This window comes from Capsicum annuum, chromosome 1 (genome assembly GCF_002878395.1).
Source record: "Capsicum annuum cultivar UCD-10X-F1 chromosome 1, UCD10Xv1.1, whole genome shotgun sequence".
Classification (NCBI taxonomy): domain Eukaryota; kingdom Viridiplantae; phylum Streptophyta; class Magnoliopsida; order Solanales; family Solanaceae; genus Capsicum; species Capsicum annuum.
Window position 1 is genome coordinate 157,912,210 of NC_061111.1, and position 25,704 is coordinate 157,937,913.

At 33.8% G+C, this 25,704-nt stretch overlaps 2 protein-coding genes and 1 non-coding gene across 12 annotated transcripts; 2 read left to right on the plus strand and 1 right to left on the minus strand.

The window, feature by feature from the left end:
* Window positions 1-260: 260 nt before the first annotated feature.
* On the plus strand, window positions 261-5,721 carry LOC124888089 (tRNA:m(4)X modification enzyme TRM13 homolog). 10 transcript variants are annotated; one of them, XM_047398392.1, is made up of 10 exons: window positions 273-437; window positions 517-582; window positions 688-770; window positions 1,021-1,326; window positions 1,429-1,684; window positions 1,837-1,894; window positions 4,428-4,514; window positions 4,629-4,763; window positions 4,909-5,044; window positions 5,267-5,721. In XM_047398392.1, exons 2-10 carry the CDS (start codon window positions 553-555, stop codon window positions 5,496-5,498), a joined length of 1,323 nt encoding a protein of 440 aa, XP_047254348.1. In that variant the 5' UTR covers window positions 273-437; window positions 517-552; the 3' UTR covers window positions 5,499-5,721. The 10 variants fall into 10 exon arrangements, with proteins under 10 accessions (XP_047254338.1, XP_047254326.1, XP_047254341.1 ...); XM_047398370.1 differs by having other exon boundaries at window positions 262-422; window positions 1,021-1,684; window positions 4,909-5,077; XM_047398385.1 differs by lacking the exon at window positions 688-770 and having other exon boundaries at window positions 262-422; window positions 4,909-5,077.
* Window positions 5,722-6,437: 716 nt separating this feature from the next.
* LOC107840514 (autophagy-related protein 8i) lies at window positions 6,438-14,294 on the minus strand. The gene is made up of 5 exons (XM_047398402.1): window positions 14,026-14,294; window positions 13,875-13,930; window positions 12,078-12,130; window positions 6,786-6,904; window positions 6,438-6,687 (listed from the first exon to the last, which is right to left on the minus strand). Exons 1-5 carry the CDS (start codon window positions 14,057-14,059, stop codon window positions 6,593-6,595), a joined length of 357 nt encoding a protein of 118 aa, XP_047254358.1. The 5' UTR covers window positions 14,060-14,294; the 3' UTR covers window positions 6,438-6,592.
* Window positions 14,214-14,286, plus strand: TRNAF-GAA. The gene has a single exon. It is a non-coding gene; the product is annotated as a tRNA-Phe (tRNA).
* Window positions 14,295-25,704: the final 11,410 nt, after the last annotated feature.

Below are 25,704 nucleotides of genomic sequence, written 5' to 3' on the forward strand. Positions count from 1 at the left end.
TTTTAGTAAGATTTTAACGAGTCACATTATCTATCTAGACATTAAGAGGAGTGTTATAAATATATTTACATTACAGTGAATATATCTATCCAGATCTACTTTGATATTTATTAAGATTTGAAACATCCGTTTTTTACTCGAAATAGGAGTAAATTTAAGAGTTTTATATTGTATTTAGAAAAGAAATAAGAATTACTCTGTTTATTCTCTGTCTTCTTTTTGTTCTTTATTATTTTATAACAAAACAATATTTTTATTTTTTTTCTAATATTCTTTCCTCATTTACTCATTCCGGCGAATCTACAATAAGGCTAGTGGACAGCAGGGTTTAAGCCGAGAAGGTGAAAAATGGCGGCACGCTGCAACTTTTGGCTTCCCAAGAAGAAAAGATTCTGCGCAAACGTCCCTCTCGGTGATTCACAGTCGGTCAATTAGCTGTAATGCCCTAAAATTTCTACTTTTACTTCCATCTTTTCCATCTAAACTTTCTTCTTCTTCATTTCAATGCTTCTTCAGGTTTTGCGGAAATCATACCCAAAGATCCGATGGACAATGGATTCCTTGCCCTATCCACCCTTCCCAGTAACTCCCCTTCCTCCTACTTCTTATATACTCCACCCTGTTCCAATTTATGTGGCAATTTTGAGTTTCGAGATTCAAACAAGTTTTTTACGTTCGCTTTGTTAGACCTGTTGCCGGTGGGAGGTGGCAAGCACCTGTTGCACGAAAGGTGGCCTTGACATCATGGTTATCATAAAATTTAAAAGCAGGTCTTTTACTGTAATTTTTTTCAGATATCTTTTAGTAACTATTTTACATTGTTAATTATTGCGACTTATAGTAGTATTTTTCGTAGTTTTCACATGGTTGTCAAAGATTTCATGTCCGAGTTTATGATCAGAACTAAATTGTTTGACTCTTGAAATTCGAAATGTGTCACGTAAATTGCGACGGAGCGGCTACATTTCATAATTACTTTGCTTTTTAATTTAATTTTTATTATTTGCCCATTTGTAATAGCTCTGTGCTGGAAGAGAATCTGCAGAGTCACCTTAAGCGATGCCCATTTTTCAAACAAGCTCAATCTTTGTCTCTTCAGCCTTTTTACCAAGAGGGTATTAATGCTGGCAAAGAAGAAGAAGAAGAAGGGGTGCAGAATTTTAGTTCGGAGATGAAGAGAAATGCTGTTCGCGCGATGACCCTTTTTGAGTTCTCCCAGTTGATCAATAAAATCAAGTCTGTTCATGCTTCCATATGTAATGACATTCGTGATTCTTTCAAGATTCCACAAGCTTGTGACATTTGGACTAATCGACAAGTCGACCGGTGTTCTATTATTGTACTCTTTTGTATGTGTTATGTGCATATTATGTTCCCCTTGGTAAACTCTCATCTCATTTTCCAATCCCGTTTTGTTTTTTCTTGCAGGGGTTTGCCATTTCAACAGAAACATGTAATGCAGCAGGCCTCAATTCTAGGGAATTTAGAAGAATTTGGGGTTCTGAAAAGTTGTGAGGATAATGTTGTATCGGGGTCCGTTAAGTCAGACACGTCTGTGGACAAGGATGATGTTCCTGCAGTTGTTGAATTTGGAGCAGGAAGAGGGTACTTGACGCAAGTTCTGGCTGATTGTTACAGAATTAAGAAGATTTTATTGGTTGAACGCAAATCGTACAAGCTCAAGGTCAGGTTATAATCCGAAATGCTTGAGAAGTATCAAGATCAGGCCATTTCCAGCTTTTATTTGTCTCTTTTGTTTTTTTCCACTTTGTTTTGTCATTTGAATAATATATCTATCAGACACCTGGATGTTTATGATTCATGTATTATGTATAGGCTGATCGGAGTCTGCGACAGAAAGAGAATGTTACACTAGAGCGATTGAGAATTGACAGTAAGGCTTTATTAATTTTTCACTTTAACTAATTAAAAGATTAACTTGTTCTTGATTTAAACAGTTTCTTTTCTGCTCCTCTTTATCCATTTTGATCTTTTGTTTGTTTTCTTCCAGACTTACTGATGCTTCTAGCCTTCTATATAAGTGATCATAAGCTCCTTTTCAGTTGATATGAGTTTTATTCTTTTCCTCTTTTGTAGTGAGCATCTGTTGTTAGCCTTTCGATTTAGTACATTAGATCTGTAGTCTACAAATGATTGTTATGCTGCATTATGCTGTTTGATTTTCAAAGGAAAAAAATGTGAATCTGGGTGTCTTGTTTTGGCATATAAGATCATCTTGTACTTGTGTATGATTTGCTTGCAACAGTCAGGTGTTTTGAGCAAAGAACTGTCATCAAGTTGTGATCTTGCAGCTTTATTGCGTAGCTGTGTTGTATTTTCTTCAAATTGTTCGTGTATTTGATCCCCTGCAACTCTAGTTGTTTTGTTTAGATTTGGGATGGTTCCTAGGATACAACTGTGAAGATAATTATTTTTTCTTATAGAAAATGACTTCTATTGCAGTTTCATATGGTAGCCAACTGATTATCTCTGGCACTACTGGAATGAATTAAGTAATTTCCTTCCAATTTCTTGACTGTTGAGATCTTGATATGCTGGAGGCTGCATAAAGTTCAACAGATAGATAAATGAGTGATAAATGGGCAGGCTATGAACCACTTATCACCCATTGGAAGTCAGTCCCCTTGTCTATCACATATTTACTCATCTTGCAACCTTCACGGGATCATCCCTATATATCTATGCAATGGCAAATTAACAATATATTGGTTCCACAATAGTGATAGATTTTGGAGTCCCAAAACGAAAACCATGGAACTGAAAAGATATTGGAAGTTTTCCGTCAATGAGGCACGTTTACATCATTTTGCCTCATGAAAACAAGAATTAGGTCAAAAATGCATCCCCTCGATGCCTAATGGGATGATGTCTTAACTTTTACCTGATCAAGAAGAAAATTGAAAACAAGAATTAGGTATTTTCAGGATAACAAAAACTTCCAACATCATTGTAAAACACTAGCAAATAGCTATCAGCATAGAAGGATGTAAAGAGACTTAAGTTACCTGATGTCATTGAGAATTATTGTCAAGTGGCTATTAAGAAATTCAATGAAAAGAACTAGAACTCCATCAGACTTAAGTAAAGAGTCGCTTCTATACAGAACTTTGAAAATAGTTGAATGGCCTCATATCAAAGGAAATGATTTACTGGTGTGGTTGTTGACGGGGAGAGAGATTTAGTACTAGAGGTGTGTTGACAATAAATCACTGAAACATTTCAGGTGATTGTGGCACTTTTAGCTGTTCTGTAGCTTTAGGTTGGAATATACCACAATAGTCTGCATTAATCCTAGTTTGCAGACTATTGAAGTAATTTTTTCTGCAGTTTCAAAAAATACTTCAATAGTTTGCAAATATAGGATTGATGCATTAAGTTAGCTATGGGATTTTACAGCTGGATCCAGAATTAGAAGAAGTTTCACATCAGATGCATTTGACGGGTGTGGTTGTTGACGGTGATGAGAAAGATTTAATGATAGAGGTGTGTTGACAATAAATCACTGAAACATTTCCGGTGATTGTGGCGTCTTTAGCTGTTCTGTAGCTTTGGGTTGGAATATGCCTAAATAGTCTGCATTAATCCTAGATTTGCAGTCTATTGAAGTAATTTTTTTCTTCAGTTTCAAAAAATACTTCAATAGTCTGTAAATCTAGGATTGATGCATTAAGTTGGCCTTGGGATTTTGCAGCTGGATCCAGAATTAGAAAAAGTTTCACATCGGATGCATTTTCTTCTGGATAGGATGAAGTTTCAAACTTTCAATTTCTTAGCATTTGTGTCCAGTCAAATCAGATACCTAATTTGAGAGAGCAGAAGTCTTGACCTTTTTTTTTTTTTTTCGAGGATGTACTAAAAAGTAGGACGGATGTTGAAGGGCTTGCTGCGAAAACAAGCCTTCTTAGTTGCCAGTTTTTTGAATTGCTCATTCTAGCTTACTAAAGTTAAAGTCCAAAGCAAATCTATTGTTCTTTAATCATGTGAAGAAAACTTACGTTTCAGACGAAAAATAAAATAGCTAGGAGTATATAAGTTATAAAACACAGCACAGTAACATTAGAAACAGCATTTCACCCAAATCATGGCTAGAATGACTTTTTTCCAAGTGCTTTATGTCATATTTATGTACTCCGGAGTGTGTTTAGATAGAACGACATGATATTAAGTGTTTTCTGTGAAATAGACTGAAAACTCTTGGAATATTGCTAGTAACTAGTTCAAGTATGGAGAGGCCAAGAAAGTGATAGAGGAAAAACTAGAAGGTGTTTCATGTTTTTGTTGTGTGTAATGCAGTTCTTCTGGAAAGTGCTTGACTATTGTTTGAGCAAAAGGTGTCCTCTTTCTGCACGACATTTCATGGTTTCTCTGGTTTATTACTTTGAATTAGCTGTTTTAAACATTTGCAGTTGAGGACCTAAAGTTGAATGCTGTTGAGAGTTTACAGGGAGTTCCTTATCTAGCAACTGGCAAACATCTTTGTGGGCCTGCTACAGGTACTTCTTTTCCTTCTGCTTTCAGGAGAACATAGACAGTGTGTTTACCAGTGCATTCAATTCTTCTTCAGGCCACAGTTTTTACAAGCTAATACAGTAAGCAATTTGATGCAGATATGACTCTAAGATGTTGCATCAGCAAACAATGCAATCAACATAATGATGCTTCTTCTGAATCGACATGCCACCTGATTGGCCTCGCTATAGCTACTTGCTGCCATCATCTTTGTCAGTGGAAGCATTACATAAGTAATCCACCTTCTGCTGCTCTCCTATCATGCTACTTGCTATTGCACATATCAGTTTTTATCCTGTTTTAGTTTCTGTTCAAAAAATGCTCTTTTATTAGTATTACTAAGGACTTGCTGAAATTCATGAATAATGCCTACCTCAGATAAGCGATATATGTTGGATTTGGGAATCGGTAAGGATGATTTCAATGCCATAACATGGTTTACCAGCTGGGCTGTTGATGCAGATCATGGCTCAGATCTTTGTGGCACTGGTTGGTCTTCTGATCTACAAATCAGGTATATCTTTCTATCTGTAGAAATTATTAAGAGGTATTGTCTCTCTATTTCAGGGTCAGGTACCGATAAGCACATTGAACTTCTGAGGAACCTCTCTATTTCTCAGAAGTGCAATGTGTTTATCGGCGCCTACAGCTAAGGCACTTTAGTATGTATACTCGTGTTTGAATCGCCACATCTTCTCTTTCCTTGGTCCTAAAATGATTCTCTTATGGTTCACAGAGAAAAAGAGCATGTAGAATCAGATCTAAATACATATGATGAAGTCAAAGACATGGTGAAGAATATGAAGGCTGTGGATAGAGCCATTATAGGATTCATGTGCAAGGATATAATAGATTTTGGGAGGTTTAGGTGGCTCAAGGAACATGAATTTGAAAGCCAGCTTGTCAAGTATGTACCATCAAATATCTCTCCAGAAAACCGGTTGTTGGTTGCTAGGCAGAAGTGTTAAGGTGGCTGCTGTACACCATATTTGTATCCTCAGATATTTAGCTTTCTCAAACCTGTAGCTCTAATTCACAATTTGATAATGTATTCCGGATATTTGTTTCTCTTTCAGTAGCTATGGCTCATATTATTTTGATATTTTATGTCAATTTTGGCGAAAGAAGAAAAGATATGTAACGTATTGATCATGTAACTCTTGTTCTTGTGTATTACTTTCTATTGCCACATTTGCGCGGAGTCTCTTATTCTTCATAGTTTATTACTACTTTCTATTGCTGCATTTATTTTATATCTTGACATTTTGCTCTCTTATTTAACCATTCATCACATGGACTATGTTATAATTCCTTTGTTGAGCTTGAGGACCAAAGCTCCTCTGCCCTTGAACTTTTGCCTCAACAGTCCAGGCTAATTGTTGAATTCTACTACGTCAATTTCCTTAAACTAAAGATCATAAGAAGTATGACGCCTTGACTACATATGGCCCAACATTTCATTGGACTCGCAATCAACCTATTTCTTTTTTACACTATCAGAATATCAAACTGCATACTTTGGTAATCTTCTGCGTCGAATATCCTGTTGCTTTTGCCACACCAATTAGTATACAACTTGGACCCAAATTGGTTATCCTGCTGCTTTTGCCACACCAATTAGCATACGCTTAAGACCCAAATTGGTTTTCCAACGCCTATTCAATCTCTACTGCTCTGTTTTTAAATGGAGAAAGTTATTTTGCTTTTCAATTCAAGACGATCCATCTCTGACTCTTTTCTTTTCTTCATTTGCAAAAGAATGTAACTTCAGAGTTAGGGAAATTCAACAGTCAATAGTTACCCCTTCAATTCACTACAACCCTTGTATTCTTTATTCTTCTCAAAGGAGGTTTACCATATCGCCATTTTACTATAACCTTGTCACTCAATGATAACAACGTCAAGTCTGAAATCCAAGAGATTTAACAGTTGAATTTCCTTCGTGAATACAGATGACAGTATAGACATTCCAGTGCAAGAATTTACAGGATGAACAACCATGCATGCCAGACATGCTATACACAGATACCATACAATTATTTCAGTTCTCAATGTACACATTCTAAGAGTGACCAAATGTTTTCTCACTGCTGTAGCACATGTAGAGGAACCCATCTTCATCCTTGGAAGACTCATACACGGTCTCAATCAAGCTTGCTGCAACAAAAGAAAATCCACATCAGATCAGTGATAGAGCAAATTATTCTTGCCATGGTGTTATAATAGGTGCATCTTATGAACAAACTAGGGATTACTTGTTTGAGGCAACGTGTTATTCACAAATATGAAGAGAGCTTTCCCAGGAGCCAGGTGCAGCCTGCCACTCAGAATGTGGATAAATTGCCCAACAGACATATCACGGGGTACCAGGTATCTGTGGCCAAAAAAGAAAAGATAAAGGAGCCTTCCTCGAAAAAAAAAAAGATAAAGGAGGAACATCATGGGACCATTCTCCGAGGAACCATAATAGGACTACATGATGGTACAAGAGTTCTTTGAGGGAATTGGGGTGATGGCGTTGGGATCAGTGGGTTTTCCAATCTCAGTTTGTTCATATGTACAGCATTGAATCAAACTAAAACCCCTCAAAGAAACTAAAATCAAATTCACAAACAGGACCTGCAGATAAGAAGTGAATACAAGGTAAAAGCTTTCATTGCACAACGAAGGGGAGCCCTATAATACTAATTAAAATAGGAGATGGTAGAAGAATCATTTTTATGCAGGATGCCTGGATAATACATTCTCCACTAGAAGAGAAGTTCCTACACTTGTTAGGTGTGTAACACACAGCTGTTACCATAGCTCAAGGTTAGATGACACTCTGTGTGAAGGAAGCTTCAGAAGGTGCTGCTATGATTGGGAAAGTGAAAGGATGGCCCATTACAGAATGAGTGGCAAGCAAGCGTCACAAGGCCTACTATGATGGCAGAGTGAGAGGATGATCGAATTTTGGAAGAACTGGAAAACATCTAGACATTATAGAGGCTCCAGATTCTTTTCTATTGACATTTTAAGGAAATAGTACTATGCGTTCCACTGTCAAACCTATCTGTTACAAGTGGCAATACCTCACAATGGCCAATGAAAATTAGTTGGGAAACTCGAGCTCCCTGTTAAAAGAAATTTTATTAGGGTACCAACAGAGTAAAGAATATCTACAAGACAGCGATTCAGATTCCTACCTGGGAAACTGGAGGTCCCTATAAGGTTGCAGTCTAAGTTGTGTTATAATTAATGAAGCATGTCTATGCAAGAATACATATAGAGAAGAGGAATCCAGATTTGCATTAGACAGTGCACAGAGAAAGGAGATCGAAAATGATAATCACTCTTTCCACATCACTGGGTTGTGACAACTGTTGAAATTTGTTGCTCATTTTTGGGTGAAAATGGTAAAAATCAGGGACTGTCAAAGCAAGTCTTTTGGTGCTGGAGGATTGTAAGATGAAAAGGACATATCTAAAATTTGGAGACCATTCGACCGTATTTGTTGGGTGGGACAAAAGAAAGGAACCATCGTGCTTCAGGGGGGAAACCAAAATCTGTCTGCATTATGAAAGATCGATTTATTAGCTTGCTAGCTTTCAGGTAATCTACAAAACGTTTATGAAGAGGGTGCTATGATAGATTTCATTAGTTCGATCCACAAATAGATTTCATAGCCGGGAAAACACCCAATTTGTACTGTTCGACACTATTTAGTGCTAGGTTGCTACTTATCAGCCCAAAGAAAAGAAGAAACATTTGTAAAGGGGAAAGATTGGAGGAGTCAAAGAAGGAAGAAAAATTAATTGAACAAGTCTCCAACTAATGCTAGTAAGCTTCACAGCATGCTAGCCATCCTATCCAATCATCATATTTTGCTCATGAGGAACAAATTGACCAATTTTCGAGTTTCATTGGAATCCCTTAATTTACCATTATAAATAAACTTTGAACATTTGGGAAACTGCATTAATAAAATTGAAATTTTCTTTGAGAACTTCCCCCAACTTGCCTAGAATTGAGGTGTGGTATCTGTTGTTTGTTGCTGTAGCACGAATATTACTACAAGTTGTAAAGCTTCCTCATTTCAAGATATAAAACCAACACTTGACCAAAAATTTAAGACAAGGTTCGCTTTAAAAAATAAATCCAAAATAAAAAAATTGACAACATCTTCGTGATGGAATAGTAAGGTACTAAAATATCTTAGAACTAAAAGCAAGAAGTTGTAAAAGGAAAACAAAACAATGAAGGGAAATGAACCTAACCAGGACTTGAAGTAAATCCTCATAAAGAGGCAAATCAAAGTTTTCCGTTAAAGTAAAGCAGCATATTTAGTTTAAAGAAGGCAGAAAGAAAAAGGTGCAACAAGACTGCGATATATTTAAAAAAAAAAATCAAAAGAGATTTTTAAAATCCAAGTTTCATTGAACGATCAAGAGAGAATTACTGAATTTTCATAACGAAAAGAAAAAGAATTCAATCAAAAATGATTGGATTAACCACAAAAGCTAGGGACAATTAGAGGAACATAGTTCTATTACAGCAATAAACATTTTTCTTTAACTAATGTGGGAGACGTTATGGGATCTTGCCTTAAGAATCTATGCGAAAACACAACTGCACATGTGTGCAACTAGCAGTTCAACCAGATCGAAACTTAAGCTCAGTTAGGAGAATTCGTCCTCAAGAAGAAAGTAGAGACTAAATGTGAGAATTAAGATCTACTTTTTAAGAGATTTTATCATTTGGAAACAAAAAACAAAAAAAGAAATGTGAAAGACAAAACAAAGAAAAGAGAGTTTAAGCATCATCATACTATATTATAAGTGTGAAGCCACAAACTCAAAGGTTGATAAACTAAATGCCCTTAAAATGCTGATGGACGTTAATATCCCTTCATCATGCATTACTCCTTCAACCTCCACATACAAAAACTTATAATGCAAGCACATCATAACGAATTATTAATGTTGATAATGTGCTATGTCTTTTCGACCACTCAATTTAATTTGAGTAATGTATTTGGATTCATGGAAAGGGGCAATACGCCTTCCCATGTAATTCATTGAATGTTTGCTTTGGTAACATTCCAGATGGCAAGTTGAATAGTTATGTTTGCTATATAAACATATTGTTTCATAAATAACTGGAGATCGAATTCAATATATCGACCAACCCTCCTGTTTGTTAAAGAGGAAAACAATTTCAGTACCTAACAGACCACTCACCAATATGGAACATATCTAGCAAGCTCTCGGAGATGTGGTGACTTTGAATTCTCAATTGTCTTGAATCAAATTAGAAGAACCTGTGCCAGTGAGGGTTTAATAGCCTGCTACAAGGATCGATCCGAGGAGCCTATACACCCAGTTTTGGTTTCTGTTCAGTCAAATAATTTTCTGGGATGAAGAGCTTATTTATTTCCAGTCTTCCACGGCAATGCATCGATTGATTATTTATAGATGTGCAACTAATGCAAATATTATCTTCCATATTTCCGATCATTGTTTGTATAATCAAACTAGTTGAATTTAATTCCATCTATCGTATTCAGATTCCCAAGGTAATAGCATAATAAGTTTTCATGCAACAATATTTATGTACTAAAATTCGTCTATCATATGGCGTGGGCTGAAAAAAATATGGTGTGGGGAGGGTTTAAGTCTCCAGTTTACTAAAAGTGGAATGGAGGCACGTAAGCACAACTAAAACTATATTGTAAATTTTGTCTTGATTGTTAATCTAATATCCTCCTCCTTTATTTATGTTTTGAAATATAGATTTTATTATTTCAGTGATATACAGAACGTCGCCACGTCGCAATCCACGCTAAGCCTTTTGATTCATTCCTGCGATTATTAGGCTGCAAAGTTGTAGTAATAACTAGTCCATCGGAAACAGACTCTCTACTTCAGAGTCTACTTCATCTGAGGTAGTGGTATGGACTGCGTACACTTTACCCTCCCCAGACCCCACTTTGTGGGAATAAATTGGGTATGTTGTTTTTGTAGACTTGTGGTAATTAAAGCAATTAGAACTTATTTAATGAATGATTTAATCTGTGAAGAGAACACAATTTGAGTTGAAGACAATTTGTGCATGTAGTTCAAGGTGTATTGTAGATTTTATCTCCTTAATAGTATTGTATATTCAACAAAGCTTTTGTCTCGAATAGCAGATTTACTTGGTCATATATCTCTGTGTATTTTGTATCAAGTAGCTGATTTTCTTGATTGCATATCTCTATCTTAATTAGGCAATCTAAAAGTATTACAATTAAGAAATATTACAGTTGTTTATTAGAAGAACGTATGACTATTACCCTTGTAAAGCTAATTTATTTTTTACAGTAACATTTATGTAAAATTGCAAATTGCTTGAAATTTAAACAAATTTAAAAGAATATCTATTAAAAAAGATTATGGTGCATGTATCTAAAAACTTCACAATTTTTTAACATCAATCTTTGAGATTGTCACACACATGTATACCACTGTAAAGATAGCTGTTCATAACAAAGTAATTAAGTTGTCAATTTATTTGTCTCTCTTCAAGAACAACATCACCAACTCCTCACAACCATCTCAGTTGTACGTGTTTTGTAGGTTGTGAAGCAGTAAAAGAGAGAAGCATGCCAAGTGAAAAAGCACCACTTTAAGTTTAATGCAAATGTTACAACTTCCAATACCTATCTTCAGCTATACTATTAGAGAAAATGACTATGATGCTTGCAAATTAATTGAACTTCAAGGTTTTATAAATATGATCATGTTATATATATATATATATATAGACACACACACACACACACACACACAGAGCGGTCATGTTAAATTCTATTAATCCTACTTAATATGGTCATTTTAAGAGTCCGCGCAACTTACATTTTATCAACATTGACATTTGGAAAAAGTTGTAAAGATATTTTTTGATGTCGTCATTATTGTGATGTTGCTTATGTTAAGAATATTGTTTCACTTTCTTAGAACTATACAGGCTTGCAACATAAGTATAGTTGCAAATTCAAGTTAACATGTTGCACTATTCTATCTAAAGCAAAGACATAACCCGTATATCCAAATCACAATAAGGCATTCAAGAATTTTTCTAGGACGGTTTCTTTCTTTACTGAGTTAGCTAAATAGGATATACAAGAACCAATACTTCCTCTCTTCAATTTTTATTTTACAACTCGAGCATAATTTTTAACAATAGTGTTTATGTAATTTCTAAAATTTGTACTCATACCAGGTAAACACACGTGTTGCACATGCCTACAAACTAATTCTTTTAAAAACTCTCCTTATAAAAAAGACATTTCCCTCATCTAAATTTACAGTTACATTAAATTTTGATATAAAATACTAAGCGCATCAAGTGATAGGGAGCTAAGATAGATTCACATTTGTCGAGTCTGCCATCTATAAGCATTAGACATTTACTTGGGTAAAAATTCAAGAGGAGATTCAGAAACATCACATTTATGAGTAATATAAGAAAGCACGTCACTTAAGTTGTTTGGCAGGAAATGTGACATCAAGATGACAGTTGCTTACTTCTTCTTTTCCATTTCAGGGAGGTCAGTTTTTGAATATCTTTCAGCCACCACCTGCAAAACCATAAATAAATGCATGAGATGACGATAAATATGCACTATGCATGGAGGACCACCATCCAATAACAACCAAAGGATGAAACATGACGGTAACTAGGAACTATTTGTTGTTTGTATGTTTCATTCTTAAAAACAAACATCCAAATACTGAAGGATAGGAAATGTAATAGCAAGTGTAAGCAACATTCTCAAAAGGTTAACTTTTAAGCAAACGATTGTAACCAAACTCCACAGTATTCATTACTCAACAGAAGTTATGACCAACAAGTAATTATCACTTAAAGATTCTTAATATTTGATAAAATGGGATTTCGACCCTTTATTCGGGATGTTTCACATGGACTACATATAAAAATATTAGGATTCTAAGGTAGGAGTAAGGTTTGCGTACACTCTACCCTCACCAGACCTAACTTGTGGGATTACATTGGGTTTGTTGTTATTATAATTTTTGGGACAAGTCAAACTTTTAAAGAAAGCATCCGAAGGGGGTGTACTTACATAGAAGTAAGTATACCAAGACTTGAAACCTATATACTAAGCGCACAACCCTCACAATCAAACAGACACCTATCTTACATAGGATTACTGATAAACAAAATATTGTGCACTTCCATATAAGGTAATATTTCATTTTGGTTTCAATATCTTAATCATCTTCTCCCTTTAGTTCTTCCACAAGTCTTCCTTAATTTTCGATTGATGTGATCAAGCCCTTCCTTCATCATCCGAACTTGATGGGTAAAAATTCCAGAAAAAACCTTAAATCTCTGACATTTTGTATTCGATCCAATATTTGTCCAACTTTTGAAAGAGAAAGAAGAAATAAGAACCACAAGATCAAGCATCAGGTGGTCCTCAAAATTCAAGTAGACATAATCTCCTCTTAATGGTTGGATGTTGGAATAAATCAGTCAGATTTTTCTATGGAAAAACCTTCGAAGCTGATCAGCAAAATCAATCTACTTGTGTAGGAAGGATACTCGGAAGGAACCCCCTAAACAAGCGCCAACCACTAGCGAGAACTGTTCCAAAAAATACGGTGAGTATACATTCTGATAAGAACTTTTTTATAATGATAGCAAAATCACGCGAGCTAGTATACTAAAGCATTGTCAGGATAATAGGTAGGAATTACCAAAGGTGAAGGAACATGTCACGCCCTTCAAGAGTTATGTTTATCAAACTAATGCATTTGATAATTTTTACAAAGAAGCAAATCAAATCTAAGCAGGAGGTTAAATATTAGAAACTAAAATACCAAATTTTTGTCTTACTTTCCTTTTTAGTCCATATAGAAAAGAACGTTTGTTTACGTTTCTGGCAACTCTTTAATTTTCTTTCCACCTTAACATGTTTAATACTACAAGATTAAAGTACATTTTGATACATTTAGCATCTTCAATTTTAGAACCCCAGGGAAGTTCAAAAATTTCTTTACTTTCTTAAATTAGGTGCAAAGTCAAAAACCGACGAACAAATTGAAACGGAGTGAGTATAATTTTTGAGAAAAGAACTTACATTAGGTCTTCAGCCAAAAGTTTTTTCAGCCAAATAGAATCTATTAACCCATAACCCATCCATCCAACTAACAAACTATTGCTTAATCTATTAAGCCATAACCCACCCATCCAACTAACAAACAATTGCTTAACTTAAATGTAGTGATGATCTAACAAATTTCAAACTAGAGAAAATCCTAAGTCACAATAATCGATTAGAAGTAGAGAGACATTACCGGCACTCGATCGGGATATTTGGCGATTATATCCTGTGATTCTGTGAGTCTCTCATCTACAGTTTAAGAGATGAATTAATTGTAAGGATAATAATCAGTAGATGAACATATATAGTTGAAGAATAAAAAGAGGGGAATATTGATAGAGCACCATGTGAAAATTCTTCTTTGAAAGTCTTCCCCATTTCTCTCTCTGCTTCACGATCGATCGGTGCCGAACATGGATGATTTCTTCCGACTTTAAAGATAAGGAGGAGACGTGCAAAACACGAAAATTTAGCTCAATTATTAGAATCGGATATTAATATATAGAATTATTAAGGCGTAGAATGTCAACAGGCGGGGATAGCTCAGTTGGGAGAGCGTCAGACTGAAGATCTGAAGGTCACGTGTTCGATCCACGTTCACCGCATTTTTGTGTTCCCTCTTTTGCGGTTTTTGTAAGTAGCGGTGGAACTTGGAAGTTTACATTTGAGACGAGACCTTCGATTGGTCAAACTTTGATTATTAATTCTAATGATCAGTGAGCATAATTGGATTCATAGTTTTAATTCATGGCTCACTTTTGAATAACTTAACTCACCCAACACAGAGGACAAGATGATTTGAAGATTAAATGAATTTGTTGAAAAAATAAAAAAACAAAATATGCAAATAAAGTATTTTTAAGCAAAAAGGAAAAAAGTGATGATTGTATTAAACAATGAGTAATACTCTCAAATCGTTGGTTAAATGTCACATGTTAAAGACAATAAATGCGATGGGACATAACAAATTTCACATGACAGAAAATTGTTTGATGATTTTTTGTCAAAAGCTTTGAAAATTTTCGCTCTTCCTAATCACAATGTTTGAATATATGGCGGGATGAAGGGTTAGCACGTGACACTAGCAAAGGGCGCTCGTGAAAGCGGGTTCGTAAAATTAGAGTCAATTCCTTATATTGACACTCAACTTAGCAAAATGTCTCACTAAAGTTTTTTTTTTTATTCTAATAATATCATTCAAGTTTATGCATTTTACTTATAAACTAATAATTGTTAAAAGTGACTCAAAAAATGACCAAAATAGTCCATCAAGTTTGAAATTTGAATTTAAACAGTCCTTATTTTTTTTCATGAAATATTAATAGGCCTTCAATTATTTTTACTTTTTTACTTCTTAAATTAGTTTTAATATATTTTATTAATAAGTGCATAATATAATTTAAATGACACAAATCATAATATTAAAAATGAATTAAAAAGACAAAGAATGTTAAATTAGAGCTTAAAATAGGTAGTTATATTTTAAATGAAATAAATAAGAAGTACATTTACTGTCCAAATTGGTAAATATATTCAGTTTTTACAGTCAAGTTGACGAGGCGATATAATTTTCTCTGAAATAATATCACAAGATTGATAAAAATAATATTGAAACCTTAAAACATTTTGATACAAGAAAACCCAAGGAAACACGAAATACACACTCCAAATAGTCCACAAATTACAAGAACTCGTGGACCAAGTGGAGACCTCTCTCGAATTCAACAAATACAACACAAAATGAGATATAATAGTGTGATTCAACACCAAGGCAGCCATCACAAACTAATATTATCAATAATAGATGAAGAACAAGATGGAGAACAATAATATATAACAATACCCACAGATTACAAGAGAAACTATACACAAAAACGGTACAAGATCATAATAAGGAAATGGATAGATAGTGAGACATCTACTACAATAATAGCTAAGAACCTAAGTGTAATCTAGACACTAAGACCCTTAATAATGATAGTAGTAACACCTACACTCTTCAAAGAGACACAAGAGGGTCTTCAATCCTTCAAGCACCCCAAAGTTCCAAGCAAGCAAATAACAATAGAGAATCCACCTTTTTGATGTACATAGTTTCGACCAAGGTCTCAAAGATCAGAGAACTTGTGTGCTTTCAAGTGTGTTATACAATCTTCAATATACAAAAACTAAGTAAAGAAATCCCAACTTGTTCCTTATACAGTACATTACCAATTAAAGGCAAAAAGACCAAAAGGGCCCTTAGAGAATAGGCTCTCATCTAGTGTAATTTGGTGGATGTTTTTTTTTATGTGTATTTAGGCCCTTAATTGCACTTTTTTACACACACACTTGGGCATTTTAAATACGCACCCACATAATTCTATCTATGTGATCACACTTGTATCATCCTCTCCATTTTGAGAGGAATTTATCCACAAATTCAAGCAATCATCACCCGCAAGCTCTCCTTTTTAAATCATTTTTCTAATACTCCTCCTAAGGTTAGGATGTTCAACCAAGGGTTCCATGATATCATCAAGAATTCTTCTTGGACTTACATGTTCTACAACCTACACATAAGAAGAATGAATGCTAGGCAAAGTGCTAGCATCTTGGTTAGCAAGCAATGAAGGTCCTTTGTGGGCAAATCCCACCATCTTGCCTTTTGGATCCTCCTCTTCTTCATCATTCTCATCCTTGGTTTCCTCTCCTAACCCATAACTAAGCATGAATCTCCTTTCCATAAATAAGGGTACTACACAATCTCCATCAACTGGCCAAATATCTTCCACGCCTTCATCTATTTCTACCTCAGCTTCTTGCTCTCCATCTTGAGCATTTTCATCAACCTCATTCGATTTAAGACCCACCTCCTCACCAAGGTAATACAATTTTCCTCCCCTAAGGATTAAATTTCTCCAGGTTGGGCACTTATTAGCCTTGTGCCCCCACCTTTGACATTTAAAACATTGAAATCCTTTAGAATAAGAAGTAAAATTCGATTTACCTTCGTTTCTCGGAAGATACCTTTGGGCAGTCTTGGTCTTGGCTTGGATTAGCTTGGCCTCGAGTTTCTCCTTATTGGATGAGTCAATCTTGTCTTTGTTCCAACCCGAGGGTAATTTCCCCTTAAACTTGCTTCCCACGCTTTTTCGTATCTCTCTCTCAACCTCCACGACGGGTTGGAAGATAGCGTCAATTGTGTCAAACTTGTGTAAGGTCAATCGTGAGGCAATATCATGATTCAATCCCACCTTAAAGCGAATGATGTCGTGACTTACTTACTCCCCTCGGTGGTCTTTTAAAATGAGTTGTTGGAACTCATTATAGTAAGCCGCGACGGTTTTGTTCCCTTGTCTTAAGTTATATAACTTGGCAAGGAGCTCTTATTGGTACCTTTTAGGTAGGTACCTTTGCCTCATGAGATACTTTAGTCAAAACCAAGGAGGGGGTTGCCCCTCAACCAAAATATTGCCAAATCGCTTAACATATTCCCACCAAGCAGTAGCATAACCCTCAAAATGAGCAATCGCATAACAACTCTTTTTCTCCTCGGTAAGATCATTGACTTGGAGTATCCTCTCACATGCAAATTCCCATGCAAGAAACTCCTCGGGGTCACTCTCACCCTTAAATATTGGAAGCCCCATCTTGATGGTATTTTGTCCAACTTTTCGATTTTGGTTGTCATATTGATTCCAAGGACCAACTTCTTCTTCTCGGCCATAGGCTCCTCTCGGTTCACCATGCATTCCCTTTATATCTTCCCCTCTCATGTAGTCATCAATATACGATCCATACCCTTCATGTTGGATAGGTCTATTTGGGTTAAGTAGAGCTCGTGGTTGTGGCATTTAATTAAGTGGGAAGGGAGGTATTTGTTCACATGGAGTTTGGATAAGTGGGCTCGAGTTGTGGGGTGGCATTTGGGTTCCAAGCCCTTCTTGTTGGACTTGGTGAAGTGGAGGGTGGATTGGTCTCTCAAGACTTTGGGTTTGGGAGTAAAATAGTGTTTGGTTTGCGACATTGGATGGTTGTATTTGTGATTGGAACATTTGGTGTAAGGCTTCGGGAGTAGTGGTTGGGGAAATATTTTGAGGGGTAGAAGGTCGGCTTCTTTAGCTTTCCACACGTTTTAATATCCCACCCATAGTCGACATCTCACCCCTCATTGAAGCCATGTTTGAGTTTAAATTTTCAATGCCCATATTCACTCTAGTAATGTCACGGGATATGGCCTCAAGACGAGCCAATATAATATTAATGGCATTATTGTCCATTGTTTGAGCATTTGAGGCTTCGGGTTCCATTGATTTTATACCGAAACAACCCTCCAAGTTACGGTTCAACAAGTCACCAAATTTTTCCACAATGCTAGAAACGCAATAATACAACACAAGCCTACAAAACAAACATACTCTAGTTCAAACAATCCTCACTAGTCTCTCACACACTTTGTGGTCGCACACTTGTCGTCACAAATGTTTGCAAACCAACTTGTAACTTATGGTGAGTTGAAGAGTAAGTCTACTCCTTAGTCAGAATGGATTTTTGTTCGACGACTCAAGAAAGTAATTTTCAAACTTGAACTAAGAAGTACTACGAATTAAAACGACAAAAGTACTCAAGCAAACGATGACACGAAGCAAACGACGTCAAAGGACTAATTGACAACCTAGTAGAATTATACTAGCTTGTTAATTAGCTCTCGAATCAATTAAAGGAAACTAAGAATCAACAATGAGAGACAATTAGACCAAATTTGAGCTTAATAACAACGTGAACAGTAAACTAGGGTGATGTGGCAGCATGTTATTGGCCACGACCCTCACTACTTTTCAACAACTTAAAGTTTTTAGTCCTTATATACCTTTTGGAATGGATGACTTAATATTGAAGGAAAATAAAGTCTTGTACCCTTTTTAACTTTTCAAACTCAAAAGGGTGATGTTTGACCTTACTAGTTCTACAAGACAAAGTTCCTTATTTTAAGGAAAAGTGGTTGTCTAGACTAGAAAGTGATGTTGGCAAGTCTTTTCACAAACAATTTTTCAACTTTGTCCTATAACTTTTTGGATCAAATTTACACATTTGGTTGTCTTAAGTTGTAGAAATAGATGAAGAAAAATATGAACACAAAAAAAAAACCTTCAATAACTCAACAACAACACAACAACACTATTCACTCCAATGTCAACAACACTATACGGCCAAGCACAAAATCATCAAGGTTCTGCCAACTCCAAGTTCGCTTCAATATTGTCAATATATTACGCTCAACTTTAGATATTGACGCTCTTTGTGCTAGTGAGAAAGATACCAACACAAGAAACAAACTACACAAACAAAATAACTACCAAACCTACAAACAACCCCTGGGCCAAAACAACAACAACAAGATCTACACCTTCTCGAACAAGATCACAAACACAAGAACTCCATTTTTTGTGGTTTTTCTAACAAGCACGCCCAAGATGGATCTTGTAGGAATAAGATTGAGTCATGCTCTGATACCAAATGATACAAGAAAAATCAAGAAAACACAAAATACACACCAAATAGTCTACAAATTACTAGAACCCGTGGACCAAGTGGAGACCTCTCTCGGATTCAACAAATACAACACAAAATGAGATATAATAGTGTGATTCAACAATGAGGTAGTCACCACAAACTAATATTATCAACAATAGATGAAGAACAAGATGTAGAACAACAACGTAATAATAATACCCACGGATTACAAGAGCAACTAGACACAAAAACGGTATAAGATCACAATAAGGAAATGGATAGATAGTGAGACATCCACTACTATAATAGCTAAGAACCCAAGTGTAATCTAGACACTAAGACCCTTAATAATTATAGTAGTAAAACCTACACTCTTCAAAGAGACACAAGAGGGACTTCAATCCTTCAAGCACCTCAAAGTTCCAAGCAAGTAAACAACAAAAGAGAATCCACCCTTTTAATGTACCTAGTTTCGGCCAAGGTCTCAAAGATCAGAGAACTTGTGTGTTTTCAAGTGTGTTATAAAATCTTCAATATACAAAAACTAAGTAAAGAAACCCTAACTTGTTCCTTATATAGTACATTACCAATTAAAGGCAAAAAGATCAAAAGGGCCCTTAGAGAATAGGCTCCCCACTAGTATAACTTGGTGTTTGTTTTTTTATGTGTATTTAGGCCCTTAATTACACTTCTTTACACACACACTTGGGAATTTTAAATACACACCCACATAATTTCATCTACGTGGTCGCACTTGTATCACATTTTTAAGTTACGAAATGGTTATATAAAATCACCTAATTTTATTTGATAGTGAATGATTGATGTTATTATCATGGTATTCGTTAATATGCATTATTTTTTAAATAAAAATCCTTTAAAATATTTATATATGGTTCTTCTACTAGCTAGAGACCTTATTTTTTTTATTTGTAGGAATTCATTGTCTTCTTTATGAATTATAATTTTTTTGACAATAATTTGGAATACAAGAAACTAACAACTAACTTAAACTATTTTATCAAAAATACAGATTAGTCCTAAAATGAATAAATATAGAATATTATTTTATTACTGAACTCCTAAGTTTTCAAATAAATGCAGTATATATAAACTTATTTCTAACAATTTTAATTGCAATTTTTGGTGGGCATCGTTAGATTTAATATCGCAGTTAGAAGTTGAAAGAAGAATGTACTTAGGGGTGTGCAAAAATCAAATCGATCGATAATTGAACCGATAAAAATGTTATTGGTTTATTGTTATTGAGTTATTAGGTTATTGGGTTAGCGATTTTTTAATAATTTTATAAAAAAAAATTATTGGGCTATTGGTTTGGTTTGTTTTTTTTCTTATTGGTTATTGGGTAAACCGATAACCTAATAAGAACATATATATCTTAATTTCTCTTTAATTTCTATAAATTAACAAACATATTATTTCAATTATACAAACTCTTAAATTCCCCTAACAATATTTAGTTCAAACTTGATGTGTGTGTATATATATATACATATACATATATCTTAATTTCTCTTTAATTTCTATAAATTAACAAACCTATTATTTCAATTATACAAACTCTTAAATTCTCCTAACAATATTTAGTTCAAACTTGATGATTTTTATAAATTAAAACACATCATGTAGGATTTTTGGTTACAACTGAAATTCAATTTTTTCATGTTAGTTACTACTATTCTATTTTATAAATATTTTTTTATCAGCTAAACCGAAAATCGAACCGATAAGGACTAAAAACCAATAAACCGAGAACCGATAAAAAATATCTTATTGGTTTGGTTATTGATTTAGCATATTTAAAAATTGAAAATCGATAATATGTAAAATCGAACCAAACCGACCGATGCATACCCCTAATTGTACTTACTAAGTTTTATAGTTGAAAGGTTATTGATATTTCGTATTGTTAACTAATAAGGATCATTTAAATTCAACGTTCAAACTTAAGGGACTTTTTTTTATCATTTTTCTCTCATCTTTTGAGTCACTTTTAGCAATTATTGATTTTTAAGAAAAATGCATAAAGTTCGATGATATTATTGGAACAAAAATAAATAAATGACTTTATTGGGATATTTTCTTAAGTTGAGTGACAATATGAGGAATTTACTCATAAAATTATTGATTTCTATATTGGAGGGTGAATATATTTGGGTCACGTAACAATTGCTCAATTCCAGGAAGAGCATTGCATCGCCGATGACATGGAGAAAAGGATAAAGGAGACAAAAGTGTTAGGAGGCATGTACACAACTGAGCACTGTAGAAATATTGACTGACACTAGCAACAAAGTTTTTAGTGATTGGTCTTGTTGCTGAATTTATTGAATCCACATCTAGAATGATTGAAAGAAAGAGAACAAGATGATTTGAAGACGCGAAGTTAGAGAGAAAGGCTTTTAAAAAAATAAATAAAAACTAAAGTATACTAATAAAGTATTTATAAGAAAAAAAAGAAAAAGAGACATGATTGTATTGAACCGTGAGTAATACTCTCAAATTGTTGGTTAAATGTTACATGCCAAGGGCATTAAATGCGATAGGACATAAAAAATTTCATGTGACGAAAAATGATTCGATGACTTTTTGTCAAAAGCTTTGAAAATTTTCACGCTTCCTAGTCACAATGCTTGAATATATGGCGAGATGAAGGGTTAGCACGTGACACTTGCAAAGAATACTCGTGAAAGCAGGTTCGGTAAAATTATTAATTTCTATATTGGGGGGTAAATGTATTTAGGCCACGTGGCCGATGCTTGACGATAGAAAAAGCATTGCATCGTCGATGATGTGGAGAGAGGACAAAGGAGACAAAAGTGTTAGAGAATTCATAAGTGCAACAAGGCATGTACACAGTTGAACACTACAGAAATATTGACTGACACTAGCAACAAAGTCTTCGGTGATTGATCTTGTTGCCATCTAATATAAATGAAAATTCCTAATTGAAGGCTTCATCCTTAAAACACATAAATAAGTTGTTTCTTTCATTGATAAGGGATGACAATAAAACAAATAATGGACTAGTTGTTTTGAGTTTTAAGTTTACAATTACTCGATATTCTCCTCACGTAAGTGCATTCTCAAAAGAAAAGTCAGAGTTCTCGAACACAGTCATCATAATTCGAAAACACCCGCATATCAATTCTTTAGCACTTTATTTTATTTTATTTGGTTATCTTTTTTTCCCTATTTTTATAGTTTTTTCTTTACAAAAAAATGCAAAAGAAAAATATTAACTAACTACTAAACTTTTAGATTAATTAAACAAAAATCAGATAACTAAACTACAATAATAAATAATTAAGAAAAATACTAAAGTCCACTAGCTTGTTTATTAAGATCTAAAATGGAAATATATATATATATATATATATATAATTTTTTCGCTTTCAAAAGTGAAAACATAACAAATACTTCCTTAATTTCAATTTGTATGTCATATTTTGACCTGTCCATAGTTTAATAAAGTAAAAGGAATCTTTAAATGTTGTGATCTTTTAATGAATTAAAACATACTTCAACGATACGATGCGAGTATGTATGTATGTATGTACACACACATATATGTGATTGGTGAGTGTCTTGTTGAATGATTGAAGCAATCCTCTATGATGCTATATGAGTTTGTATATATACTTTGATTGTATATTAAGTAGTGTCTCATCGAAGGACGGAGCAGACCTCTATAATATCATGTTCGTACATAGATATACTGTGGTGGTATACTAATAGGTGTCTCATTGAAGAACTGAAGTAGTCCTCCATGATACTATGTCAGCGTGTGGATATATTGTGATAGTATCATGGAGGATTAAAGAGTATTTTGTTGAAAGATAATATCATGTCAGTATATAGATATATTGGATGTTATCATAGGAATGATGAGTGTATTGTTGGAGTAAAATAGTCCTCCATGATATCACACCTGTATATAGATATATTATGATAGTATATTAAGGAATGTCTTATTGAAGGATTGAAGCATTACTTTATAATACTATGACAATATATTTTGCTTTGTTTTCCTTGCAAATGCTTATTAATTAACAAAAAGTGGATACCCTTATGGATCATCACCAACAATGACAAGAGCATAAGGTCTTTTTTTAAGAAAAAGAAAATGTCTAGATATGACTCTATTATTTAGACGCAGAAGTTTCATTTAAATGTGCTTTATGACCTGGAGGGCTATACACAACAAGACTGCTACATATGAGAAAATTCATACTTCAAATAGATATAAACACTAATTGTAATTGTTGATTTGATTTCAACATCATCCAAAGTCAGTGGACTACTTATTGATAGATATTTTAAAAATAATTAAGCATTTTAAAATTACCTTATGACAAAAATAATATGTGGAACCTACTTGTCCACTTGACAAATTCATGCCAAGTATTTTACTTGATGACAAAGAAAATATATAGAAGAAAAGAACATGTGTACTTTCTGCCCAAGGAAATACTTTGATTTTCATTATTCCACCACCCCAACATGACTATAATAGTAAATACCTTATATGCACTTGATACACCAACTTTTGTATTTCTCTTTCCCTTCTCTGCCCATTTCTTGTTTTTTCTCTGCTTTTAATTTTTTTCTAAGTTAAAATTTACTGATTTGTAATGAATTTTGTTGATTCTTGTACCCTCTGATTATTAGGTAAGACTTACATAATTTTGGATATCCTTTAATTAATTAAGAAAGTGCTTGTTTAATTCTGAAAAATATTTTACACTGCAGAAATAGTTTCTTAGTACAGTGCTTAACACGACTCAAGTATTTTATATATTACTAAAAATACTATAATAATAATATTTATCTATACTTCAATATTGTTATATTACTAATATTATCGTTATATTATTATTATTATTATTGTTGTTGTTGTTGTTGTTGTTTTTGTTGTTGTTGTTGTTGTTAAAACTTGTTGATACTATTATATAAGAAATATTATAATTGTTGCAGTTTATTTATATTGAATTTCACAATTGATATTGAAATTTATTATTGTTTCCCAACAATCTAAGAAACTATGGAATATAATATCGGTCCTAAAATCATTGACAATACTGATGTTGGTGTTGCTTTGACTGCTTCCATTCCAGTCAGTTTGTCATAAGGTTATGGTACTACAGAATACATATACGATATGTCTAATGCTAATAATAAAATCTTCATAAAAAATGCATCTCAATGCAAGAGAATATGTGAAAGAAATGACATAATCTCGCTAAGTCAAAAATAAAGTTAACTAAAATGAATAAAATAATTATTGCGGTTATTTCAGAAATGAACATTGAGACCAATGTGCAAAATTGGGTGATTGACTTTGGTGTTACTAGGCACATTTGTATAAATAGAAATGATTTTATATCATACACCCAAGTTGAGAAAGGAGAAGAAATTATTTATCTTGGGATCTCGAGAACTATTCAAGTTCTTGAAAAAGGTAAAGTTCTGTGTTGCATGTTCCTAATATCAGAATTAATTTGATTTCTGTGGCGTTATTAGAAAAAGTTGAAATGAAGGTTACTTTTGAAAACAATGAGGTCATATTAACTAAAAATAATATTTTTATGAAAAATGGACTTGATAATCATGGGTTATTTGTGCTTAATATTCATAATGATGTTTTTAAAAATGTATTTGCTTCTACTTAACTTAATCTATTTCTTTATGGCAAGCTAGATTAGGACTTATTAATTTCTCTTATATAAAGAATATGCAATTACTTGATTTAATATCCGGTCTAAATTCAAATAACTTTGATAAATGTGAAATTTGTGCTGAAGCTAAAATCACTAAAAGTCATGTTTTTCACTTAATAGAAAAATTGAATTATTATCTTTGCTTCACACTGATTTGGATGATTTAAAATAAACTATGAATAGAGGTTAAAAAAGATATTATGTGTCTTTTATTGATGATTTTGCTAGATTCGCTCAGTTATATTTACTTAGAAACAAAGACGATGCATTTGATGTTTTTGTGTCTTATAAAACTGAAGTTAAAAATCAGCTTAGTAGAAAAACTAAGAAAATTAGATCTGATAGAGGTGGAAAATATGTATCTTTAAATATTTTTTGTGAAAATGAAGGAAGTGTTCATGAAGTAACTTCGCCTTATTCACCTGAGTCTAATGGTGTAGTGAAAGAAAAAATAGAATATTAAAAGAAATGATGAACTCCATGTTAATTAGCTCTAATGCACCTGATAATTTGTGGGAGAAGCTATTTTATCTGCATATCACTTACAAAATAGAACTCCACATAAAAGAATATGTAGAACTCCTTATAAATTGTGGAAAGGTTATAAACCTAACATGAAATATTTAAAAGTGTGGCGGTGTCTTGCTAAAGTTCTTTTTCCTGAACCTAAAAACAAGAAAAATAGATTTTAAAACTGCTGATTGCATACTTATTAGATATGTTGAACATAGTGCTGCATATAGATTTCTTATTTTGAAAAGTGATGTGCGTAATAGCAATACTATT